Source organism: Trachypithecus francoisi, unplaced genomic scaffold (assembly GCF_009764315.1).
Source record: "Trachypithecus francoisi isolate TF-2019V2 unplaced genomic scaffold, Tfra_2.0 Lachesis_group5, whole genome shotgun sequence".
In the NCBI taxonomy this organism is placed as follows: Eukaryota; Metazoa; Chordata; class Mammalia; order Primates; family Cercopithecidae; genus Trachypithecus; species Trachypithecus francoisi.
The window spans coordinates 110,344,601-110,367,248 of NW_022681470.1; the positions used below are offsets into that span (position 1 = coordinate 110,344,601).

At 41.3% G+C, this 22,648-nt stretch overlaps 1 protein-coding gene across 1 annotated transcript in view; it reads left to right on the forward strand.

Annotated features, from left to right (window-relative positions):
* The first annotated feature begins 12,162 nt into the window (after nt 1-12,162).
* LOC117076032 (adenosine receptor A3) overlaps nt 12,163-22,648 on the forward strand; it is an 83,930-nt gene continuing 73,444 nt past the window's right edge. The window contains exon 1 of the mRNA XM_033198993.1: nt 12,163-12,315. Within this exon, the coding sequence (XP_033054884.1) occupies nt 12,209-12,315 (107 nt within the window). The 5' untranslated portion in view covers nt 12,163-12,208. The remainder of the gene's footprint in view (nt 12,316-22,648) is intronic.

The following is a 22,648-nucleotide window of genomic DNA, read 5'->3' on the forward strand; positions in this document are numbered from 1 at the left end:
CTGGGACTACAGGCGCCCGCCACCTCGCCCGGCTAGTTTTTTTGTATTTTTTAGTAGAGACGGGGTTTCACCGTTTTAGCCAGGATGGTCTCGATCTCCTGACCTCGTGATCCGCCCGTCTCAGCCTCCCAAAGTGCTGGGATTTCAGGCTTGAGCCACCGCGCCCGGCCCTCACATGGTCTTTTCTCTGTGTGCACTTGTGCCTGGTGTCTCTGTGTCAATATTTCCAATTCCTATAAGGACACTTGGAGGTATTGGGGGTTGACTTCAACATAGAAACTTGAGCAGGGGGACACAATTCATTTAGCCCAAAATGACTATGATGTGGTTAATTATTATCATCCCCACTTTACAGATGAAGAAACAGAAGCTTAAAGATGTTTAGTACCTTCACGCTGGGTGTGGTGGCTCACGCCTGTAATCTCGGCAGTTTGGGAGGCTGAGGTGGGCATATCACTTGAGGCCAGGAGTTTGAGACCAGCCTGGCCAACATGGTGAAACCCGTCTCTACTAAACATACAAAAATTAGCTGAGTGTGGTGATGCACGCCCGTAATCCCAGCTACTCGGTTTTAGACACAAGAATCACTTGAACCCTTGCACTCTGGAGGCAGAAGTTGCAGTGAGCTGTGATCATGCCACTGCACTCCAGCCTGGGCAACAGACTGAGACTCTATCTCAAAAAAAAAAAAAGACATTCGGTAACTTAGGTAATGTCATACATGTAGTAATGATAGAGCCAGACAGAGCTGGAATTCATGTATTCATTTACTTCACAAATATTTATTAGAATATTTACCATGTGGCTTGCATTGTAGTAAGTGATAGAAATATAGAAATAATTATTCCTTCTCTCATAAAACATATATTTTTGTGGATTTTTATTTTGGAGTCTATATGCTTAGACACTATCTACTGCTATAGCGATTCATTTTTTTGTGCACCCACAGATCACATAATTATTTCTTGCCAAGTTCAAAAGAACGGTATAGTAGAGCCACTACCTTCCAAACAAAACCAGGCTCTGAATTTGGCTTCCCAGAAACCTGTCTGGGACTATACTTGTTTCAGGTCAGTTCCAACTATTTCCTACAGTTACTGACTCATCTTAGTTTGTCTGGGACTTTACTAGTTTTAGCATGAAATTTCTGTGTCTCAGGAGAAGTGAAAGATCTCTATAGTGAGAATTACAAAACACTGCTCAAAGAAATCAGAGATAACACAAACAAATGGAAAAACATTCCATGTTCATGGATCAGAAGAATCAATATCATTAAAATGGCCATACTGCTCAAAGCAATTTATAGATTCAATGCTCTTTGTATCAAACTACCAATGACATTCTTCACAGAACTAGAGAAAACTATTTTAAAATTCATATAGAACTAAAACAGAGCCTGAATATCCAAGGCAATCCTAAGCAAAAAGGACAAAGCTGGAGAAATCATGCTTCCCAACTTCAAGCTATACTGCAGGGCTAGAGTAACCAAAACAGCACAGCACTGGTACAAAAACAGACACATACACCAATGGAACAGAATAGAGAACCCAGAGAAAAGGCTGCACACGTACAGCCATCTGATCTTCGACAAAGCTGACAAAAACAAGCAATGAGGAAAGGACTCTTTATTCAATTCATGGTGCTAGGAGAACTGGCTAGCCATATGCAGAAGATTGAAACTGGACCCCTTCTTTACACTATATACAAAAATCAACTGAAGATAGATTAAAGACTTAAATGTAAAACTCAAAACTATAAAAACCCTGGAAGACAACCTAGGCAATACCATTTTGGACATAGGAACAGTCACATATTTCATGACGAAGATGCTGAAAGCAATTGCAACAAAAGCATAAATTGACAAATGGTGTTTTATTAAACTAAAGAGCTTCTGCACATCAAAAGATACTATCAACAGAGTAAACAGACAAAGTATAGAATGGGAGAAAATATTTGCAATCTATGCATCTGGCAAAGGTCTAATTTCCAGCATCTACAAGGGACTTAAACAAATTTACAAGAAAAAAACAACCCCATTAAAAAATGGGCAGCCGGGCGCGGTGGCTCAAGCCTGTAATCCCAGCACTTTGGGAGGCCGAGACGGGCGGATCACGAGGTCAGGAGATCGAGACCATCCTGGTCTACACGGTGAAACTCCGTCTCTACTAAAAAATACAAAAAACTAGCCGGGCGAGATGGCGGGCGCCTGTAGTCCCAGCTACTCGGGAGGCTGAGGCAGGAGAATGGCATAAACCCGGGAGGCGGAGCTTGCAGTGAGCCGAGATCGCGCCACTGCACTCCAGCCTGGGCGACAGAGCGAGACTCCGTCTCAAAAAAAAAAAAAAGGGCAAAGGACATGAAAAGACACTTTTCAAAAAAAGACATACATGTGGCCAACAAGCATATGAAAAAAAGTTTAGTATCACTGATCATTAGAGAAATGCAAATCGAAACCACATGAGATACCATTTCACACCAGTCAGAGTGGTTATTACTAAAAAGTCAAGGCTGGGTGCAGTGGCTCATGCCTGTAATCCCAGCATTTTGGGAGGCCAAGGTGGGCAGATTGCCTGAGGTCAGGAGTTCGAGACCAGCCTGGCTAACATGGTAAAACTCTGTCTCTACTAAAAATACAAAAGTTAGCCGGGCATTGTGGCTCATGCCTGTAGTCCCAGCTACTCTGGAGGCTGAGGCAGGAGAATTGCTTCAACCCAGGAGGCCAAAAAAAAAAAAAAAGTCAAAAAATAACAGATGCTGGTGAGGTTATACAGAAAAGGAAATCCTTACACACTGTTGGTGGGAGTGCAAATTAGTTTAACCATTGTGGAAAGCAGTGTGGCAGTTCCTCAAAGAGCTAAAAACAGAACTACCATTTGTCCCATTACTCAGTATATACCCAAAGGAATATGAATTGTTCCACCATAAGAACACATGCATACATATGTTCATTGGAGTACTATTCACAATAGCAAACACATGGAATCAACTAAATGCCCATCAGTGATAGAATGGATAAAGAAAATGTGGTACATATTCACCATGGAATACTATGCAGCCATAAAAAAGAATGAGATCATGTCCTTTGCAGGAACATGAATGGAGCTGGAGGCCATTATCCTTAGCAAACTAACACAAGAACAGAAAACCAAATGCTGCATATTTTTTCTTATAAGTGGGAACTAAATGATGAGAACACATGGACACAAATAAACACTGGGTCCTCCCTAAGAGTGGAGGGTGGGAGGAGGGAGAGGAGCAGAAAAAAATAATTGTTGGGTACTAAGCTTAGTACCAGGGTGATAAAATAATTTGTACAGCAAACCTCTGTGACACGAGTTTACCTATATAGCAAACCTGCACATGTACCCCGAACCTAAAATAAAAGTTGAAAAAAGAGAAAGTTCTGTTTCCCAGTAACCTCTATAGTCCTGAGAAAACCATGACAGTTGGTCACCCTCCTGTTTCCCAGTCTGGGCCTTGAAAACATAGAGGATGAGGAAAGATCAAGCATCACATAAATAGGTCTAACTTCAGAATCAGAGAAGATTGATGGGGTGGTGAAACTTCAGCTTCACCCAGGCCTGTCTCTACTGCTGAAGTAGAAATAATCTAGTCCAGTCTACTGCCTTCAAAGATGGGAAGTGAATCAGGGGATAAATGGAACATCTCAAGCATTGTCCATTCTCAATGTAGGCATGAACGCTGTAAATGAACAAGATGATCTCTTGAGGTATTTTAGGCTGAGGATTCCTGTGTTGCAAATCTCCAAGCATCTTTCTTTAATCTCGGCTTCAATTCACAACATGTAAGAAACTCTAATGGCAGGAAGCTGTGGGGTGGCCCAGGCAATCCTCTCTGAGTTTGCCATCTTGAGGAGAACAGAGCGCTGCATGCTTTTTAATGCAAGAGCCTTTGGAATGTGGTGAAAGGAGCTTCTGAAAGGCAGCCAAATCCTACTACATAATTGATTGCCATGGCATATCCTGGCTGACCTGCTCTGATACCTCCCTGGTGCTGGTGCATCTTTCTGCTGCCAGTTGTCTCTTCGCAACTTGCTCAGAGGCAGCTCTGGCAAGCTTGTGCATATGGAAATAGCAGGTTTCTCAGCTGCAGAGGTGCCAAGGGCACTGTGCTGCAACCCCTGCTTTCTGTCATTCTGTTAGCTCACAAGGATTCAATAAAGAGGGTCAGAGAATAAGGAGTAATCAGAGAGCCTCATAATTAACTAAATCTGGGAAAACTCCCAAATAAGAAATTTAGCCTTTTTAAATTACAAAAATAGCCAAAAATGTATGCCATTTTATCTATCCTCTCACCAAATTCAAGGTTATGTATGGAGTTGGGGCTATATGTTCTTCTAGCAGAATGACCTGTCCCAAAATAAAGGGTTTCCCATAATCTTTCTGATTTCAGAGATAAGGAATTTCTTAGTCATTTTTAGTCCCTCATCATGCTTCTTGTGTTCCAAGCTAGTCAGTGAATTAACTGATACGTGTTTAATTAAGAACCTGTGTGCAATTGTGGTACAATAAAAAATATATTTGGTTTTAGTCTCTTGTTCAAGTCAAGAAGTTCCTAAAACCCTTGGAACTTCCCGACTGACAGGAGTGCATTTGTCATTCATAAGGAACCCTTTTAACCACATCTGGATTTATGCTAATGAGGTGACTCAGGTTGGAGTGCCTAGGTATGTCCAGGATGGAGGCTGGTCACCAGAAAGACTGAACTTTCAGTCTCATCCCCTGAACTCCAGAAAGGGTGGGAAGCAGGGCTCTTGATTATAAAAAGTCTTGAACAATGGGACCCAAGAAGCTTCTGGGTTGGTGAACACAGGGATGGGCTGGGACAGGATGCACCTGGACAGAACGTGGAAACTCTGCGTGCCCTGCCCCATACTGTGCCCCAGACATCTCTTCCATTTGGCTATTCCTAAGTTGTATCTTTTAAAATAGGCCAGTAAATGTGCTTCCCTGAATTCTGTGAGTCATTCTAGCCAATTAAACCTGAGGGGGAGTCATGGCAACCCTTGAATTTGTAGTCAGGCAGAAGTGCAGGTAGCCTGGGCACCTGAAGTGGGGGTAGTCTTGTGAGACTGAGCCCTTACCCTGTGGGATCTGTGCTGGCTCCAGTAGTTAGTGTCAGAATTGAATTGGATTGTTGGACATTGCTGTGGTTTGTTTGTCTTCACCAAAACTCATGTTGAAATTTGGTCCCCATGTGGCTGAATTGGGAAGTGGGGCTTGGTGGGAGTTGTTTGAGTCATGGGGGTGGCTCCCTCATGAATGACTTAGTGCTGCTCTTGTGGTAGTGAGTGACTTCTTGCTCTGGCCAGACTGGGTTAGTTCCTGCGGGAGTGATTTGTTTTAAAGCCAGATACCCCTCAGGCTTTTCTCTCTTCATACACATTTGCTTCACCTTTGACCTTCTCTGTCATGTTATGACACAGCACAAAAACCCTCACCAGAAGCCAGGACCACATCCTTGAATTCTTAGCCTGCAGAACCATGAGCTAAATAAACCTCTTTATAAATTACTCAGTCTCAGGTATTCTTTTATAGCAGCACAAAATGGACTAAGACGGACACCAAGTTGGTGTTGGAGAATTGAAGAATCAGTGTGGAATCTCCCCACTGCCTGCTCCCCCACATTTGGCATCAGAAAATACAATGAACATACTAAGTACAAAGGAGGAGACACAAAAATAATAGATGGTTACTTACAGAGTTTACAATCAGCTGCGGGTTCAAATGCACATGAAAAAATGTACAATTCAAAGCCATTTTGATAGGTGCCCAACCTTCAACCTTGGTTTGACCTTGAAGTTCCTTTCAACTTTAGCGTATTTTCACTCTGTGATTCTCAGGCACACAGACAATAGGACTGTGAAATGGCTCCTTGCCTCTTCCATGGCCTCTGAGCCTTGGTTTTGAAGCCTGTTTCCAGGAGGATCTGCCACACTCACCAATCACGACACTGGCATGGCCGTGAGAGCAGGATGCTGGCTGTTTGCTCACAGGGCATTTGAGATCCCATGCTAAAATGCAAGTTAGGTTGGTACAACTTTGTCTGTCCCCTGGGACATTAAGAAGGTTCCCCTCATTACACAGTCAGGACATAGCACTCAAGCAGTTTCCTCCCTGACATTTTACACTTTGCTTTTAGTTTTTGCCTGTCCACATGGAAGGAATACTACAGAGACTCCTCTTTTCAATGGGAAAAGACTTTGTAATATTTCTTGTTAATCAGAACCTTCCATTGAGACCTTTGAGACCCCAAACATTTTGTGAATCCCAAAGTGCTAAAAAGTGGGAGATTCTAATACTTCTGAGCAGATAGTGCAGCTACCTGTACACCAAACACGATTTGAAGACTTCTGGGAAGACCTCCTGGCCAAAGGTACCTCCCCATCTTAGATAATGATTCCTTGATGTGGGCCTTGGAGACATTCATGAAGTCTTTGGAGGTTCTTAAAAGTGAACCCCAGAAAGATAATAGTTTAAAACCCTAGACTCATTCAGGTAGAAGACAGCCTAGGAATAATCTAGCTCATTCCTTAATTTTCCAGTACAGAGACAGAACTTGACTTGCCTGGGACCTTGCAGCCAGTACAGCAGCTGAGCTGGGCTATTTCCAAGTACAGTTGACCCCTGAATAATGAAGGAGTTAGGTTAGAGGTGCTGACCCCTGGCACAGTCGGAAATCCAAGTGTAACTTTTTTTTTTTTTGGAGATGGAGTCTCACTCTGGAGTGCAATGGTGTGATCTCGGCTCACTGCAACCTCCACCTCCTGGGCTCAAAATTCCCCTGCCTCAGCCTCCTGAGTAGCTGGGACTACAGGTATGTGCCACCATTCCTGGTTAATTTTCGTATTTTTAGTAGAGACAGGGTTTCGCTATGTTGCTCAGGCTGGTCTCAAACTCTTGACCTCGTGATCCGCCCACCTTGGCCTCCCAAAGTGCTGGGATTACAGGCGTGAGCCACCATGCCTGGCCTCTAAGTGTAACTTTTGACTTTCCCAAAACTTAACTACTAACAGCCTACAGTTAAGAAGCCTTACTGATAACACAGTCAACATAAACAGTCGATAATATGCAGAATAAAATTTTGTATATTATATGTATTATATATTGTATTTTTATAATACAGTAAGCTAGAGAAAAGTTATTAAAAATCATAAGGAAGAGAAATTATATTTACTATTAATTAAGTGGAAGTGAATCATCACAAAGATCTTTATCCTCGTCATCTTCATGTTAAGTAGGCTGAGGAGAAGAAGGTGGAAGAGGAGAGGTTGGTCTTACTGTCTCAGGAGTGGCAGGAACGGAAGAGATGGAGGAAGTGGAAGGAAGGCAGGAGAGGCAGGCATACTCAGTGTAAGTTTTATTTAAAAAATCCATATGTGAGTGGACCTGTAAAGTTTGAACCTGTGTTGTTCAGGGGTCAAATGTATTACCAGAACTCTTTCAGCATTATTAGGCTACCTCCCTAATGAATGAACAAAGAATCATTAGCTAGCTGTGACTGATATGGTTTGGATGTTCATTTCCTCCAAATCTCATGTTGAAAAATGTGAATCCCAGTGTTGGAGGTGGGGCCTGGTGGGAAGTGATTGAGTCATGTGGGTGGATCCCTCATGAATGGTTTAGCACCATCCCCTTGGTGATGAGTGAATTCTTGCTCAGTTAGTTCACTTGAGATCTGGGTGTTTAAAAGAGCCTGCCCTCCTCTCCACCACTTGGGGTTCCTCACGGCCATGTGACTGCTCCTGCTTTGCCTTGCACCATGAACGAAAGCTCCCTGAGGCCTCACTAGAAGCTGAGTAGATGCCAGAGTCAACTTCCTGTACAGCCTGCAGAACCATGAGCCAATTAAGCCTCTTTTCTTTATAAATTACCCAGCCTCAGGTATTCCTTTATAGCAATGCAAGAACAGACTAACACAGTGACTATGACCCTTGGGGCATGACTCTAAGAGTGGCCTAGAGGTACTAAGGTGTGAGAAGAAAGGAATAAAGCCCAAGGTGGTAAGAGGACACTAAACATCATTCTTGAATTTCCCCTGGAAATGTGGACAAGGAGGCACAGTAATAGCCCACTGTTCCTGGATGTTCTGCTCAGGGGCCAGGCATAGGGATAAATGGACCATATTTGTCTAAAGATCTGTATTAGTCTGCTCAGGCTGCCATAACAAGGTACCACAGACTGGGTGGCTTAAACAACAGAAATTAATTTTTTCATAGTTCTGGAGACTAGATGTCCAAGATCGAGGTGACAGAAAATTTGGTTTCTGGTGAGGACTCTCTTCCTGGCTTACAGAGAGTCACTTTCTCAGTATGTTCTGGCAAGGCCTTTCCTCTGTGCCCTGCAGAGGGTTGGTGGGGGGTGGTGGTGGGGAAGATAGAGAAAGAGTAAGAGTGACAGAGAGACACATATATGTCTCTGGTGTCTCTTCCTCTTCTTAGAAGGACGCCCATCCTATGAGCTCAGGGTCCTACCTTGATGACTTCATTTAACCTCAGTTACCTCCTTAAAGACCTTATCTCCAAATACAGTTACATTTGGGGCTAGGGCTTCAATAGATGAATTTTGGGGGGACACAATTCAGTCCACAATAGGATTGTCATTTTATTCTGGGGAGAATCTCCAGCTAGTAGTACAGAGTTAATCTTGGCAGTGATGAGACTTTTAGCAAGAACTGGGTTTGCCATTTAAGGCCTTTCTACTTTTAGCTGACAAAGTTTCCAGCTTCATAGGGCACAAAATATTATCCAAAAGCTGTTTTCTACATAGTGTTTAAGTAATTCACGTATCTTACACATCCCGCTGGTGGCACATCCCTCAGGAAGATACCCAAGCACCTTTCACCTCAGGTGAGTTGAGTGCCCCTCCTCTCTGCACCCACTACACTCTGTGGATAGAGCTCTTATACCTGCATTCATACTGTAGTTCTGCAATGACCTATTTATGTATCTCCTACTTTAAATGGTGCATTTCTTGAGGGCAGGGCCTATGTCTGTTCTCATTCGTGTTTATATCCCTATGTACTGCTCAGTGCCCATAACCCATCAGCTGATACATGTTTAATGGATTTAAAAAAAATGACCTTCTAAAACTATCGATATACCATGATGCTAATGAAGCTTAAGGGTCAGGGCCCCTCATTTGCCTGAGAACCTACCTAGTGATTTTAAATTCATAATTGGGTATTATTTTCCTTGAAGAGACCCTTCCTCCTCCCCATCCATAAAAAAAAAAAAAAAAAAAACTCAACCAACAGCTATATAAATTTTAGGCTTCACAAAACCTGGGCATGCCCCGGGTTGCTGAGATGGGTGTGGCTCTATTGAATATATGTTCCCTGTTTGCCATTTGAGGAGAGGGAAGCACCTCAAATATATTTCTCCTTTCCTGAGATGATGATGATTATTATTCAATAGAGCCACACTCATCTCAGCAACCCAGCCATCCTCTGATCAAAGGAAATGCAACTTGCCACTTAGCCATCCTCTGATCAAAGGAAATGCAAATGCTGGCGCAGTGTACCTGGCAGCATGGAATACATTGACTTCCAAAAATTATACTAATCAAAGACAAACAAGATGCCCAGGTGGAATTCCAGGAGATGTTTCTTGATTCATATTGTTTACGGTCGGAGGGAAGTATGGCCACTGAAGTCAGCCCTCACACCCTGTATCCCTTTAGGAGCTCAGTCATTTGCTTGGACACCCGGCTTTGGAGGGCAGTAGTCATTTGCTTTTCAGAGCCTACAGTGTTAGGGACTGATCTCTAAGCCATCCTGTTACCCTCATTCTTCACACCTATCCAATGACAAGTCTAGGCAACCTGACCTCTCATAATGTCTCACATTAGCCCACTTCTCTCTTCTCCACTGTCACTACCCTCGACTCTTGCTTCATTTTTGCAAGCCGCACTAACTGGTCTTCCTCCTTCCATTCTTGCCCCACTTCACTGTATGCTCCACATGATAGCCAGAATGACCTTTGCAACAATCCCAGCTGGCCGGGTGTCTTCCCTCGGTAGCTCCCTGTTATACTCACGATAAAGCTCAAATTCCCTTGAATTACACACGAGACCTTCAGACCCAGCTTCTGTTTACTTTTTCTGCCTCATCTCCACCTACCTGCTTGCTGACACTTCAGGACTCATCATTCTGAGTTATTTGTGCCTCCTCGAAGGTGCCATGCTCTCTCTGTGATCTGGACATTGGCACATGTAGCCCCTCTGCCTTGAGGTTTCTTCTACATCCCTGGCTTGTCTCTTCCACTTTGAGTTTAGGTTAGTGCTGTCCAGTAGAAATATGATGTGAGCCACATATTTATTTAATTGTAGATTTTGTAGTAGCAACATTTTTTAAAAGTAAAAGTAAAAAGTACATGAGCACTACAAAAAACAATCATGAAATCTTATGGGGCTCAATGACAAAAGTAGAAGTAGTCCTACCAAAATCGTAAGATTGAATTTAAGGGAAACATATTTCACACTGTTTCAGTTTTATATTTAAATTAATGAATATTAAACATTTGGTTCCCCAGTCATACTAGTCACGTTTAACATCTTTAATAACCCCATTGGGCCAGTGGTCTCCTTCTGAATGGCACAGGTTTAGACTTCAGTTTCTCTGACATCCCATCTGCAGTAGGTGCCTTCCATATGTTACTACAGTAATCAGGGCTTAACCCTCTCGCAGTACCAGTTACACTGTGATATAGCTGTCTGCTTACTTGTCTCTGTTCTTCATCAGACTCAGCTTCTTGACAGTAATGCCTTTGTCTTATTCATCTCTGTATTGTCAGCACCCAACAATTCTGGCCTAAGATAATTGCTTGGTTTGTTTGAACGAGGTTGAATGCCTGAAAAACAACAATCTTCTATGGGCCTATGAGGCATTACAAAGTCAGGTCCCTCACTTGCTCACTCTGACCTCATCTTCTACCACACTCCCCTTTGTTCATTCTGCTCCAGCCACACTGGCCTCCTTCCCATTCTGTGAACAACCTAAGTATGAGAGAAGCTTAGGGCCTTTGCACTATGTTCTTTGTGCCTGGAAAACCCTTCCCTTGAGGGCCAATTGACTTTGCTTCTTCCTGTATTGCCTTTAGGTGTCTTATTAAATCTGCCTTCCCTGAACAACTTCTTTCCAACAGAGACCCCATTCCACCAGTTAATTTCCTAAGTTTATTTTTTATTATAATGTCCATCACCATTTGGCAACTGTAATGCAAGTTTCATGATAGCAAGCATGGGGTGCTTTTTCTGGGGTGATCAGTGATGCATTCACCCAAGTAATTTTTTTTCTTTTTCTTCTTTTTTTTAACAGTTGGGGTCTCGCAGGCTGGGCGCAGTGGCTCATGCCTGTAATCCCAGCACTTTGGGAGGCCGAGGCAGGTGGATCACGAGGTCAGGAGACTGAGACTATCCTGGCTGACACCGTGAAACCCCGTCTCTACTAAAAATACAAAAAATTAGCCGGGTGTGGTGGCGGGCGCCTGTGGTCCCAGCTACTCAGGAGGCTGAGGCAGGAGAATGGCGTGAACCTGGGAGGTGGAAGTCACAGTGAGCTGAGATCACGCCACTGCAACTCCAGCCTGGGTGACCAAGTGAGACTCCATCTCAAAAAAAAAAAAAGAGTTGGGGTGTCGCTCTGTTGCCCAGGCTGGAGTGCAGTGGTGGTGCGATCATGGCTGACTGCATCTTCAATCTCTGGGGCTTAGGTGATCCTCCTACCTCAGCCTCCCAAGTAGTTAGGGATACAGGCATGAGCCACCATGCTAGGCCTACACTCCCAACTTAGAATAGTTCTGGCACCTAACAGGTACTTGATAAATATTTATTGACTGCAGGAATGTTAAGACTATCACAGGGAAGGTTAGGGAATGGGAAAAGGCAATAAGATACTCAGAAGTAGAGTTCCAGGAATTTCAATGTTTCTCCCATTTCAAGTTTCACAACATCCAAATGGCTTGGAAAGCCACACAATGACCAGCTTTTCATTGATTTATGTGTAAAACTTGAGGCAGGAGTAAAAGGATAGTCATGAGTTTTAGGAGCTTGAGGCTTTATGAGTATGTCCCATTCTTTGCCCCCCAAACCAGGGAATTCCTGGTTCTCTAATGGCAGAAGGGTTGGATGGGTGGAATGTAGCTGTTGGAAGCTTCTGTGGCAGTTGGTAGAGACCACCAGTTGGACCAATGGAAGGGACTCCAGCAGCACCCACTGAGCAGAAGGAGGCCAGGTGGGAAAGCTCCTGGGAAGAGCAGCCAGACTGGACACTGGGCTGCTCGACTCCTGAGTCACAGTGAGTCACAGCAGAAAATAGAGTTGCTGGGAGGCAGAGATTGGGGTCTGAGTCTGCATACTGAACACTTTGGAACATATATGCATGATATGGGGCAAGCTACTTAATCAATGCTTTGTCCTAGCTTGTAAAATAAAGATGATTTGTATTTCACAGGGTTGTGAAGATGATGTGACATAGTATATGTGAAAATGCTCTGTGAACTGGAAAGTGTTTGACAAATACAAGTTATTAGGTCTGGAGGCATTTTCCCATGAATTCTCTTGTCTACCCACCCTACATCTTTGATCATTGAATTTATTGTACATAACTCAGGGCTCTTGTAAACTTTTATTTTGTTATAAAACTCAGGCTCGTTTCTCCTGAATGTCCCTCAAGGTTCAGAAAAACAAATCTCAATCTGGCCTTGGAGAACTTAAGGAGCCACATCCTGACATTTCAAGGAATACTGTTTTCCAATTATTTCATGTGTGAATGTGTTATCTCCCCAGACAGACAGTAAGCTGCCTGTTGTTAAGAGCACAGACTTCAGTACTGGGTTTGTTTGTTTATTTATTTATTTATTTTTGAGACAGAATCTCACTCTTTTGCCCTGGCTATAGTACAGTGGTGCTAATCACGGCTCACTGTAGCCTCCTTCCTGGGCTAAGTCAATCCTCCCACCTCAGCCACCTGGCACTACAGGCACATGCCACTGTGCCCAGCCTGTGCCCAGTATTGGGTTCAAGGTTTAACTTTGCTTGCTTACTAGCTGTGTAGGACTTTGAGTATGTTGCTTACTCTCTTTAAGCCTTAGTTTTCTCATCCACAATATTGACATTATAATAATAATTTATAAAGGGCTGTTGTGAGAATTACAAAAGATAATCTATCTAAAGTTCTTAATCCAGTACCTGGTACATAGTAAAAGACTAATCAATGTATCTTCTTGGCAATAGCTACCAGCACAAGGCTAAGCATCTACTAGTATTGGGCTTTTCTAAAACACTTGATTGACTGAGAACTAAAAGTAAACCAAAGAAAGCAGGCAATTCAAAGCTAATTTTGGTTTTAGCCTTCCAGCCTATCAAGAGGAACTGAAAGGTATACGGCCTCCTGATCCAGGCAGAGAAGTAAACAGCAATATAGGGGCAATTTATTTTCTTGGATTGACAATGAATAAATTTCATTTGAAACATGGCAGTGGGTTTAGGTAGAGGGAGGGAATATTGGCAATTTTAGTCCTGAAATGTTGATGGGATGTTTATGGGACACAAGTATGGGGCAGCATGACACAAATTTTCTAGGACATTTTTCACTTTCAAATCATCTGTCACATTTTCAGACCACACATTTTTATTTTTGTTCAGAAAATTTGATGGACACAAATGCAGGTGCACATGACCAATAATGATTAACATTTTATTTCTATGGCTATTTGTTTAATTTAACCACACAGACACAGTTTAAAAACTCTTACTGAACTCTACCAACAGGTTCTAGGAGTCAAAGACAAGGTATAATTCTTGACCTCCTATTATGGTTGAGGAAACAGACACATAACTGTATTGAAATGCTGAAGTGCTGTTTTAAGGGTTATGTACAAAATGATATGGATATGGAAGATAGGGGAAGATGTGGTGGGGTCAGAACAAATTTCACAGAGGAAAGGGCAGATCTGAAGAATAGCTAAGATTTGTCCATGTTGCCCACAGGAAAAGACCATCTCATAGGAAAGCAATGGCACAAGCGAAGACCTGGAGACACATATGATGTTATTGAATCACAGGGTGGGGTGACTGTCGCAGTCGAGAAAAAAGATTGAAAAGTTAATTTGGGTTCAGAGTGTGGAGGGTGTGAATTCCATCCTAAGCAGAAATTTAAACTAGGGATGACGTGGTGTCAGTAGGGAGGCTAAATGCAGTAGGGAGAGGCCAGGGGCAAGAAGGGGACAGGGAGGAGTGTTGAAAAAGTCCAGGCCAAAAGTGATTGGCCCTGAATTAGGACTATAGCCATGGGAATGGAGGAAGGGGATTAAATTCAGACAGACTTCTGACAGAATGGACCCTACACAGGGCCCTCTTTGAATTATACGTATACACACATACATGCAAATACACACACATATGAAAGAACGACTCCATTAAGAGACACTTCCATAAATGAGAAGGAAAAATTACAAAAAATTCTGTAGTAGTGAGCAGTAGGAGAGAAGAGTAATGGCCTATGATTGAATAAAACTCTGTGACCTTCTGCTCTGTGTTTGACCTGACCATGTGGCCTTGATGGAGTCTATGACCTCTCTATCTCAGTTTGTATTTCCTCCTCCCTTCCTCCCTCCTTCCCCCAACACACACATAATCTGTTCTCTGTCACATATTAATAATAGCTGCCAGCTGGTCACCAGATCCTCCATCTAAAATTAACAATTGGTGCTGGGCAAGGTGGCTCGCGCCTGTAATCCCAGCACTGAGAGGCTGAGGCGAGCGGATCACTTGAGCCCAGGAGTTTGAGACCAGCCTGGGAAACATGGCAAAACCCCGTCTCTACAAAAAATACAAAAATTAGCCAGGCATGGTGGTGTGCACTTGTACTCCCAGCTACTTGGAAGGCTGAGGTGGGGGGATCACTTAAGCCTGGGAGGTTGAGGAAGCAGTGAGCCATGATCATGCCACTACACTCCAGCCTGGGTGACAGAGGGAGACCCTGTCTCAAAAACAAACAAACAAACAAACAAACAAAATTGTGTAGGTAGGAGCTTTGAAGACGGAAAGTCCTATTATTTTCTCCTTCAGTGTATAGTCCTCTTTCAGGTCAGCCTTGTTCACTGGACACCAGGCAAAATTCAGCCTAGCACAGAACGGGCTTTCAGAAGATGACAGCACTCTTTGACCTGACTTCTGGACCAGCCAGAGATCTGGTGCGGTTGTTACAGGAGGAAGAGCTAATTGGGCTACAGGTCCTGAGGCAGGAGGGAAAGGCCTGGCAAGGGCTTGGGAGGACGGAGGGAAGTTGATGGAATACATTTTTCTTGATATCTAAGACAATCAAGAGGTATTTACTAGGCAGGAGAATGGCGTGAACCCCGAAGGCGGAGCTTACAGTGAGCCGAGATCGCGCCGCTGCACTCCAGCCTAGGCGACAGGGCGAGACTCCGTCTAACAACAAAAAAAGTATTTACCCAGCCAGGTGCTGTGGTGCGTGCCTGTAATCCTAGCACTTTTGGAGGCTGCCGCTGGAGTATTACGTGAAACCAGGCGTTCAAAACCAGCTCTGGCAACAAAGTGGGTCCCTGTCTCTCCAAAAAACAGAAAAAAAAAAAAAAAAATAGCCGGAAGTGGTGAGGCATGCTTATAGTCCCAGTTACACGGGAGGCTGAGGCGGGAAGAGTGCTTGAGCTCGGGAGTTTGAAGCTGCAGTGAGCTATGATCGTGCCATGGCACTCCAGCCTTGGTGACAGAAGACCCTGTCTCTAATTAATAAATAAAATATTTAAAAAGTATTTATTGGATATTGTGTGCCTGCTACCAAGGTCTTCTTTCAATCTGTTCCACACAGTCTATTCATTTACCCAACAAATATTTGTTAAGAACTTAGTGAATATCAGCCCCTGCCTTAGGCCTTAGGAATACGGAAACATTAAATGAGACCAGGACCATCTACCTCTGCCCTCACTCTCCGTACTTGATTTTAGTTAAAAGGCTGAGAACAATTGACCTCACTCTGTTAGTTCAGCTCTAAAGATGGTAAGACGAGGTTGGGCTTGTGTGTAGATTCGGGAGTCTTCCCTTGTGATCTCATGTGTTTAGATAAGTATGCTAAGAGAATGGTAGACAATTTTGTCAGCATGGCCAACTAAATTGTAATCTCTGAGTTTCCATGCTCAATCTATTAACTAACACATAAGCAATGCTCTGTAAAAGAATGTTGAATGAAAAAAATTGCCTACTCTGAGCAGCAATTTTTAACTCAGTGTTTGATGTGTCAAGAACCTTTGATCTTGAAGTGTGGGACAGGAAAACTGATAAGTGCTAAATCCTACTGTGAAAATTCCACTGTTCAGAGTTGCAGAAATACAAGGCATACATGACAGTAGACTTAGTAATTTTGCTGCATCTTTGATTTCACAGTAACAGGTGACCCAACACTCAGTCTCTCCCAGCATTAAGATTTGAAACCACCTCATAGCTAGACTCATGTTACGGCTTTTAGCCAATTAAAGGAAGGAAAGTTTTAAATTAAGCTGTCATTTTATTTCCCCAAGACTAAGAAGGCAGTAATAGCAAAAGGAACGTGGATGTTTTAAATATTAGTAATAATAATTTTATATTTGTATAATGCTTATACTTTTCCAAAATATAGTTTGTGTCACTGGATACCATTTGATTATATCATGATAGATAGGATAGAAATTATGGTCTCCTTTCCAGATAAGAAAAAGGAGGCAAAGTGAGAAAAAATGATTTACCTAAAGACACGCAGCTGGGTACTGGAAAAATAGGACTGCAACTCCAATCTCTTGATGACCAGGATTATGCTGACTTCCATATTTGGTTTTGGAGGCACTAAGTTTCATAAGGAAAAGGATTTTGTTTAGGTCACTGCTGAATCGTAAATGCCTAATAGTAGGTGTTCAATAAACATTAGTTTAATGTGTGAATAAATTGCTTCCTTCCTTCTAATTCTTTGAATCTGTTTTAATTGCTTTATTCCTAATTTCTTACGTTAGTTGATTATCTCATTAATTTTTGCATTTTTTTCTTGCTAATATAGGCAATTAAGACTGTGCATTTCCTTCTAAATACTAGTTTAGTTGTATCCCACGAGTTTTGATATGTATTTTCATTATTATTATTTATCACTTAGTTCTAAATATTTTCAAATTCTAAAGTTTAAATACATGTTTTTTAAAATTATCTTTTAAAACTGGATGTATATTGTAATTTAATTGCATTATGTTCAGAGAACTTGGTCTCTGTGAAACTGATTATTTTTAATATGCTAGAATATAATTTATGACCTCATATATGCTTGATTTTTGTAAAAGTATACTTTTCACTTGTTACTATGTTTTATATATAATCAGTTGCATCAAACTTATGGTGTTCTTTAAATAATCCCCTGTAGATGTTTTAAGCAGCGATTCTGTCAGTTACTGAAAGAGGTATGCTAGAATCTGTCACAATGGTGGTATATGTGTCAATTTTTAAATAATTCTATCATTTTTTACTTTATATAGTTTAAATTTTATTAGGTACATAAGAGTTTAGAAGTTTATATCTTCTTGAGAAATAAAAACATTGATGGTTATGTAGTAACCTATTTATTTTAGCAGTATTTTTGTCTGATAGTCATGTAATATAACCACAAAGCTTTCTTTCAGTTACTACATTGCCATTCTTTAAGTTTCAACCTTTCTTTGTCTCTATGTTCTGAGTGTTCACCTTGTAAATAGCAAATGTGGATTTTAAAAAGTCCTTTTTAAAAATTATTTCCCACCAGGTGCTTTGGCTCATGCCTGTAGTCCCAGCACTTTCAGAGGCTGAGGCAGGTGGATTACTTGAGCCCAGGAGTTCAAGATCAGCCTGGGCAACGTGGCCAAACCCTGTCTTAAAAAAAAAAAAAAAAGAGAGAGAGAGAAAAGAAAAATTAGCTGGGAGTGGTGGCATGTGCCTGTAGTCCTAGCTACTCAGGGAACTGAGGTGAGAGGATCACTTGAGCCTGGGACGTGGAGGTTGCAGTGAGCCAAGATTGTGCCACTGCACTCCAGCCTGGGCAACGGAGTGAGACCCTGTCTCAAAATAAAAAGAAAAAAATTTCCATATTGACTTTTTTAACCCAAAGAGTTTGGTCTGTTTATTGTAATTGCTGTTATATTTAGATTAACTTCTATTATCTAAATGTGCACTTTCTATTTCTTCTGCTTTTTCTGTTTGTTTATTCCCGCTCCTTTCTCTCTTTCTTTTGCATTCAGATTTTATGCCTTTATTCAACTTTTCCCCTTTAATAGATGTTCTATTCTTATAATAGTTACCCTAGAAATCTTAACATGCATAATTTTCTTAATACAGGCTAAAGCTATTTGATACATTTCTCTCATCTTCTAACAATTCAAGGAAGCTTAGAGTGCTGTTACTCAGATTAATCTCCCCCAGTTTTTATGCTGTCACTGTTCACATTTCTGTTTGTTTTACTTCTTATCCCATAAATTAGCTATTTTACTTATTGTTTTATATAATCAATTGTTTTCAGATTTCTGTCTATGTCTATATATTTGTCAGGCTATTTGTTTAGTATCCTTTCCAGCATCTCAAACCTTTTTTCTGATATCATTCTACTTCTCAGAATGTATTCATTAGAAGTTCATTTGGGTCTATTAGTAAAGTTCCAATTTTTAATTATCCAAATTTTCTTTATTTTCCTCCTTATTTTTGTAAGTTTTTTTTTTTTTTTTTTTTAAGACGAAGTCTCACTCTATCGCCCAGGCTGGAGTGCGATGGTGCGATCTTGGCTCACCACAGCCTCCTCCTCCCAGATTCCAGCGATCCTTCTGCTTCAGCCTCCCGAGTAACTGGAACTACAGGCACGTGCCACCATGCCCGGCTAATTGTTTTTGTATTTTTAGTAGAGACGGGGTTTCACCATGTCAGCCAGTATGGTCTTGATCTCCTGAACTTGTGATCCGCCCGTCTTGGCCTCCCAAAGTTCTGGGATTACAGGCGTGAGCCACTGCCCCCGGCCTTCTGTAAGATTTTTAAAGTATATACATTTTTAGGTAAACTTATTTTTAATTTCAGTCTTTTGAAGAAATGATGTTTTTCCATCTGCCTTCCACTGCAGTGTTGAAAAATCAGTTGTCAGTGTAAATATCATCCCTCTGCAGGTAGTACCTTTCTAACTAGTCTTAACATTTCTCTTTATAGATCTGTGGTTTTACAAAGAAATTTTACAAAGTGTCTAGATACGTATTTCTTTCATGAGGGATTCATTGTGATTCCTTAAGTTGAATATTTGCATCTTTTATCAGTTCTGGAAAATTCTCAACTATTATTTTTCCCCAAGTTTTGAAAAAACTGTGGTTACATATATATATATATACACACACACACACAATGTACACACAATGTAAAATGTACCATTTTAACTATTTCTAAGTGTACAGTTCAGTGACATTAAGCACATTCACATTGTTGTGCAATCATTACTACCATTCATCCTCAGAACTTTTCAAAAACCTTCCCAAACTGAAGCTTTATACCCATTAAACACTAACTCCCTCCCTCAAGCCCCTGCAACTCATTATACTTTCTGTCCCGATTCAACTGGTACCTCATATAAATGGAATTCATCTTGTGACTGACTTATTTCACTTAGCATAATGTCCTCAAGTTTCATCCATGTTGCAGCCTGTGTTGGAATTTCCTTTCTTTTAAAGGCTGGATAATATTTTATTGTATGTAAATGCTACATTTTGTGTATCCATTCATCCATCTATACACACTTGGGTTGCCTCCACCCTATGGCAACTGTGAGTAATGCTGCTATAAACATGGGTGTACAATTATCTGCTCAAGTCCCCACTTTCAGTTCTTCTGAGGAGTCATATCATAATTTTATTTTTAATTTTTTGAGAAACTGCCATACTATTTTACAGAGCACTTGTACCATTTTACATTGACATCAGCAGTGCACAATAATTTCAATTTCTCTATATCCTTACCAATACTTTTTATCTGTGTGTGTGTTTTTTTGGTAATAGCCATACTTATGAGTGTAAAATGGTATCTCATTGTGGGTTTTATTTGCATTTCCCTAATAATTACTGATGTTGAATATCTTTTCATGTACTTATTGACCATTTGTACATCTCTTTGGAGAAATGTTTACTGAAGTAATTTGCCCCTTTTAAAAATCAAGGGTATTCTGTTGTTGTCATTGTTGAGTTGCAGGAGTGTCTTGTGCATTTTATGTATTAATTCCTTATCACATACATGATTTACAAATATTTTCTCCCATTCTGTGGGTTTCCTTTTCAATCCGTCAATAGTGTCCTTTGATGCACAAATGTTTTAAATTTTGATGTAGTTCAATTTATCGATTTTTTTCTTTTGTTGCCTTTGCTTCTGATGTCATATACAAGAAATCATTGCCAAATCCAATGCCATGAAGCTTTTTCCCTTATGTTTTCTTCGAAGAGATTTATAGTTTTAATTCTTATGTTTAGGTCTTTGACCCATTTTGAGTTATTTTTTGTATATGGTATAAGGTAAGCATCCAACTTTATTTTTTTGTTATTATCCAGTTTTCCCAACACCATTTGTTGAAAAGACAATAATCTCTTTGAATATTACCTTTTTAATCACTCTTTTGGGAAGCTGAATAGATATATACATAATTCTCACTTCATTCTCCATGTTTCTTAATCTTTTGTAGTTTCCATTTCATTATTTCTCTAAGCTGAATTCTATAAAATTTCTTCAGCTATTCTTCAATTTACTAATTCTTCTGGGTGATTCTACTATTTAACCTATCCACAGAGTTTTTAATTTAATTATTACATTAATTTTTATTCTGGATCTATTTAGTTATTTTTCAAATATGTCTGGTAATTTTTTTTTTTTTTTTTTTTTTTTTTGAGACGGAGTCTCGCTCTGTCGCCCGGGCTGGAGTGCAGTGGCCGGATCTCAGCTCACTGCAAGCTCCGCCTCCCGGGTTCACGCCATTCTCCTGCCTCAGCCTCCCGAGTAGCTGGGACTACAGGCGCCCGCCATCTCGCCCGGCTAATTTTTTGTATTTTTAGTAGAGACGGGGTTTCACCATGTTAGCCAGGATGGTCTCGATCTCCTGACCTTGTGATCCGCCCGTCTCGGCCTCCCAAAGTGCTGGGATTACAGGCTTGAGCCACCGCGCCCGGCCTTTTTTTTTTTTTTTTTTTTTTAACAAAGTCTCACTCTGTCACCCAGGCTGGAGTGCAGTGGCACAATCTTGGCTCACTGCAACCTCCCTGGGTTCAAGCAATTCTTGTACCTCAGTCTCCTGAATAGCTGAGACTACAGGAATGCACCACCATGCTCAGCTAGTTTTTGTATTTTTAGTAGAGACAGGGTCTTGTCATGTTGGCCAGGCTGGTCTCAAATTCCTGGCCTCAACTGATCCTCCTGCCTCGGCCTCCCAAAGTGTTGGAATTACAGGTGTGAGTCACTGTGCCCTGCCTGTCTGATCATTTTTGATAGCCTCTTTTCCTTTTCTCCTATTTTCAATTAATCATCTTACTTTTAAATGTGTTACACATACTTAAAAAGATTTCTGTAGCATTAATAACTACATTTAAACTCTCGGGGCCAGGTGCGGTGGCTCACGCCGGTAATCCCAGCACTTTGGGAGGCCAAGGCGGGCAGATCACGAGGTCAAGAGATTGAGACCATCCTGACTAACACGGTGAAACGCCGTCTCTACTAAAAAATATACAAAAAATTAGCTGGGCGTGGTGTAGTCCCAGCTACTCAGGAGGCCGAGGCAGGAGAATGGCATGAACCCGGGAGGTGGAGCTTGCAGTGAGCCGAGATCCCGCCATTGCACTCCAGCCTGGGTGACAGAGCGAGACTCCGTCTCAAAAAAAAAAAAAAAAAAGGTCTCAGTAGTTCATTTTTTCCTTACATGGTGTTTCTGCTGTCTCTTACTCAGGGAATTTTGTTTCCTTGTGTATTTTGTGATTTTTGTAAATTGTGAGTTAACATTCTTTGGAACTTTTTTAGATTCTTAGATTTCTGAGTGGAGAGAATTTGTATTTGCTTTTGCCAGGGGCTTGGGGTCTACTAACCTGGATCACTTTGAGGAAACATGAAAGAAATGTGAATTCAGGCTGTAACCTTATTTGAAGTCTCACATGTGGTTAAAAATTCTCAAGAGAAGACTTTTCGGCCTTGTACCACGTGCCATTATTTTTTCACCATATTCCTTTGAGGGGTATATGTATGTCTCTTTTAATTATTCACTGAGCACATGATCCTTTGCAATCCTGGATAAATGTTTGGGTTTCTAATCTTACTTTTGAATTTGTGTAGACCTGAGACTTACTGTCCTGTAGCCAAGTGGCCACTGAAACAAATGCTCTGGATTACCGTGGACCAGCAAATGTTCTAAAACAGCTACCAGCTTTAGCATTCACCCTGCTCTTTAGATTTGTGCCATGCCGCCTTTGACCTTTGAATATTTCCTATATTTTCTTGTCAAAAAAAAAGATGTTTTTAATTTTTTTATCTGGTAGTTTCGAGAGGTTTTTAAGAAAGGTTTTTCAGATTCCTCTGTAATACTATATACCTCCACAGGTTCTTACAGTTCTAAACTCTGGGAT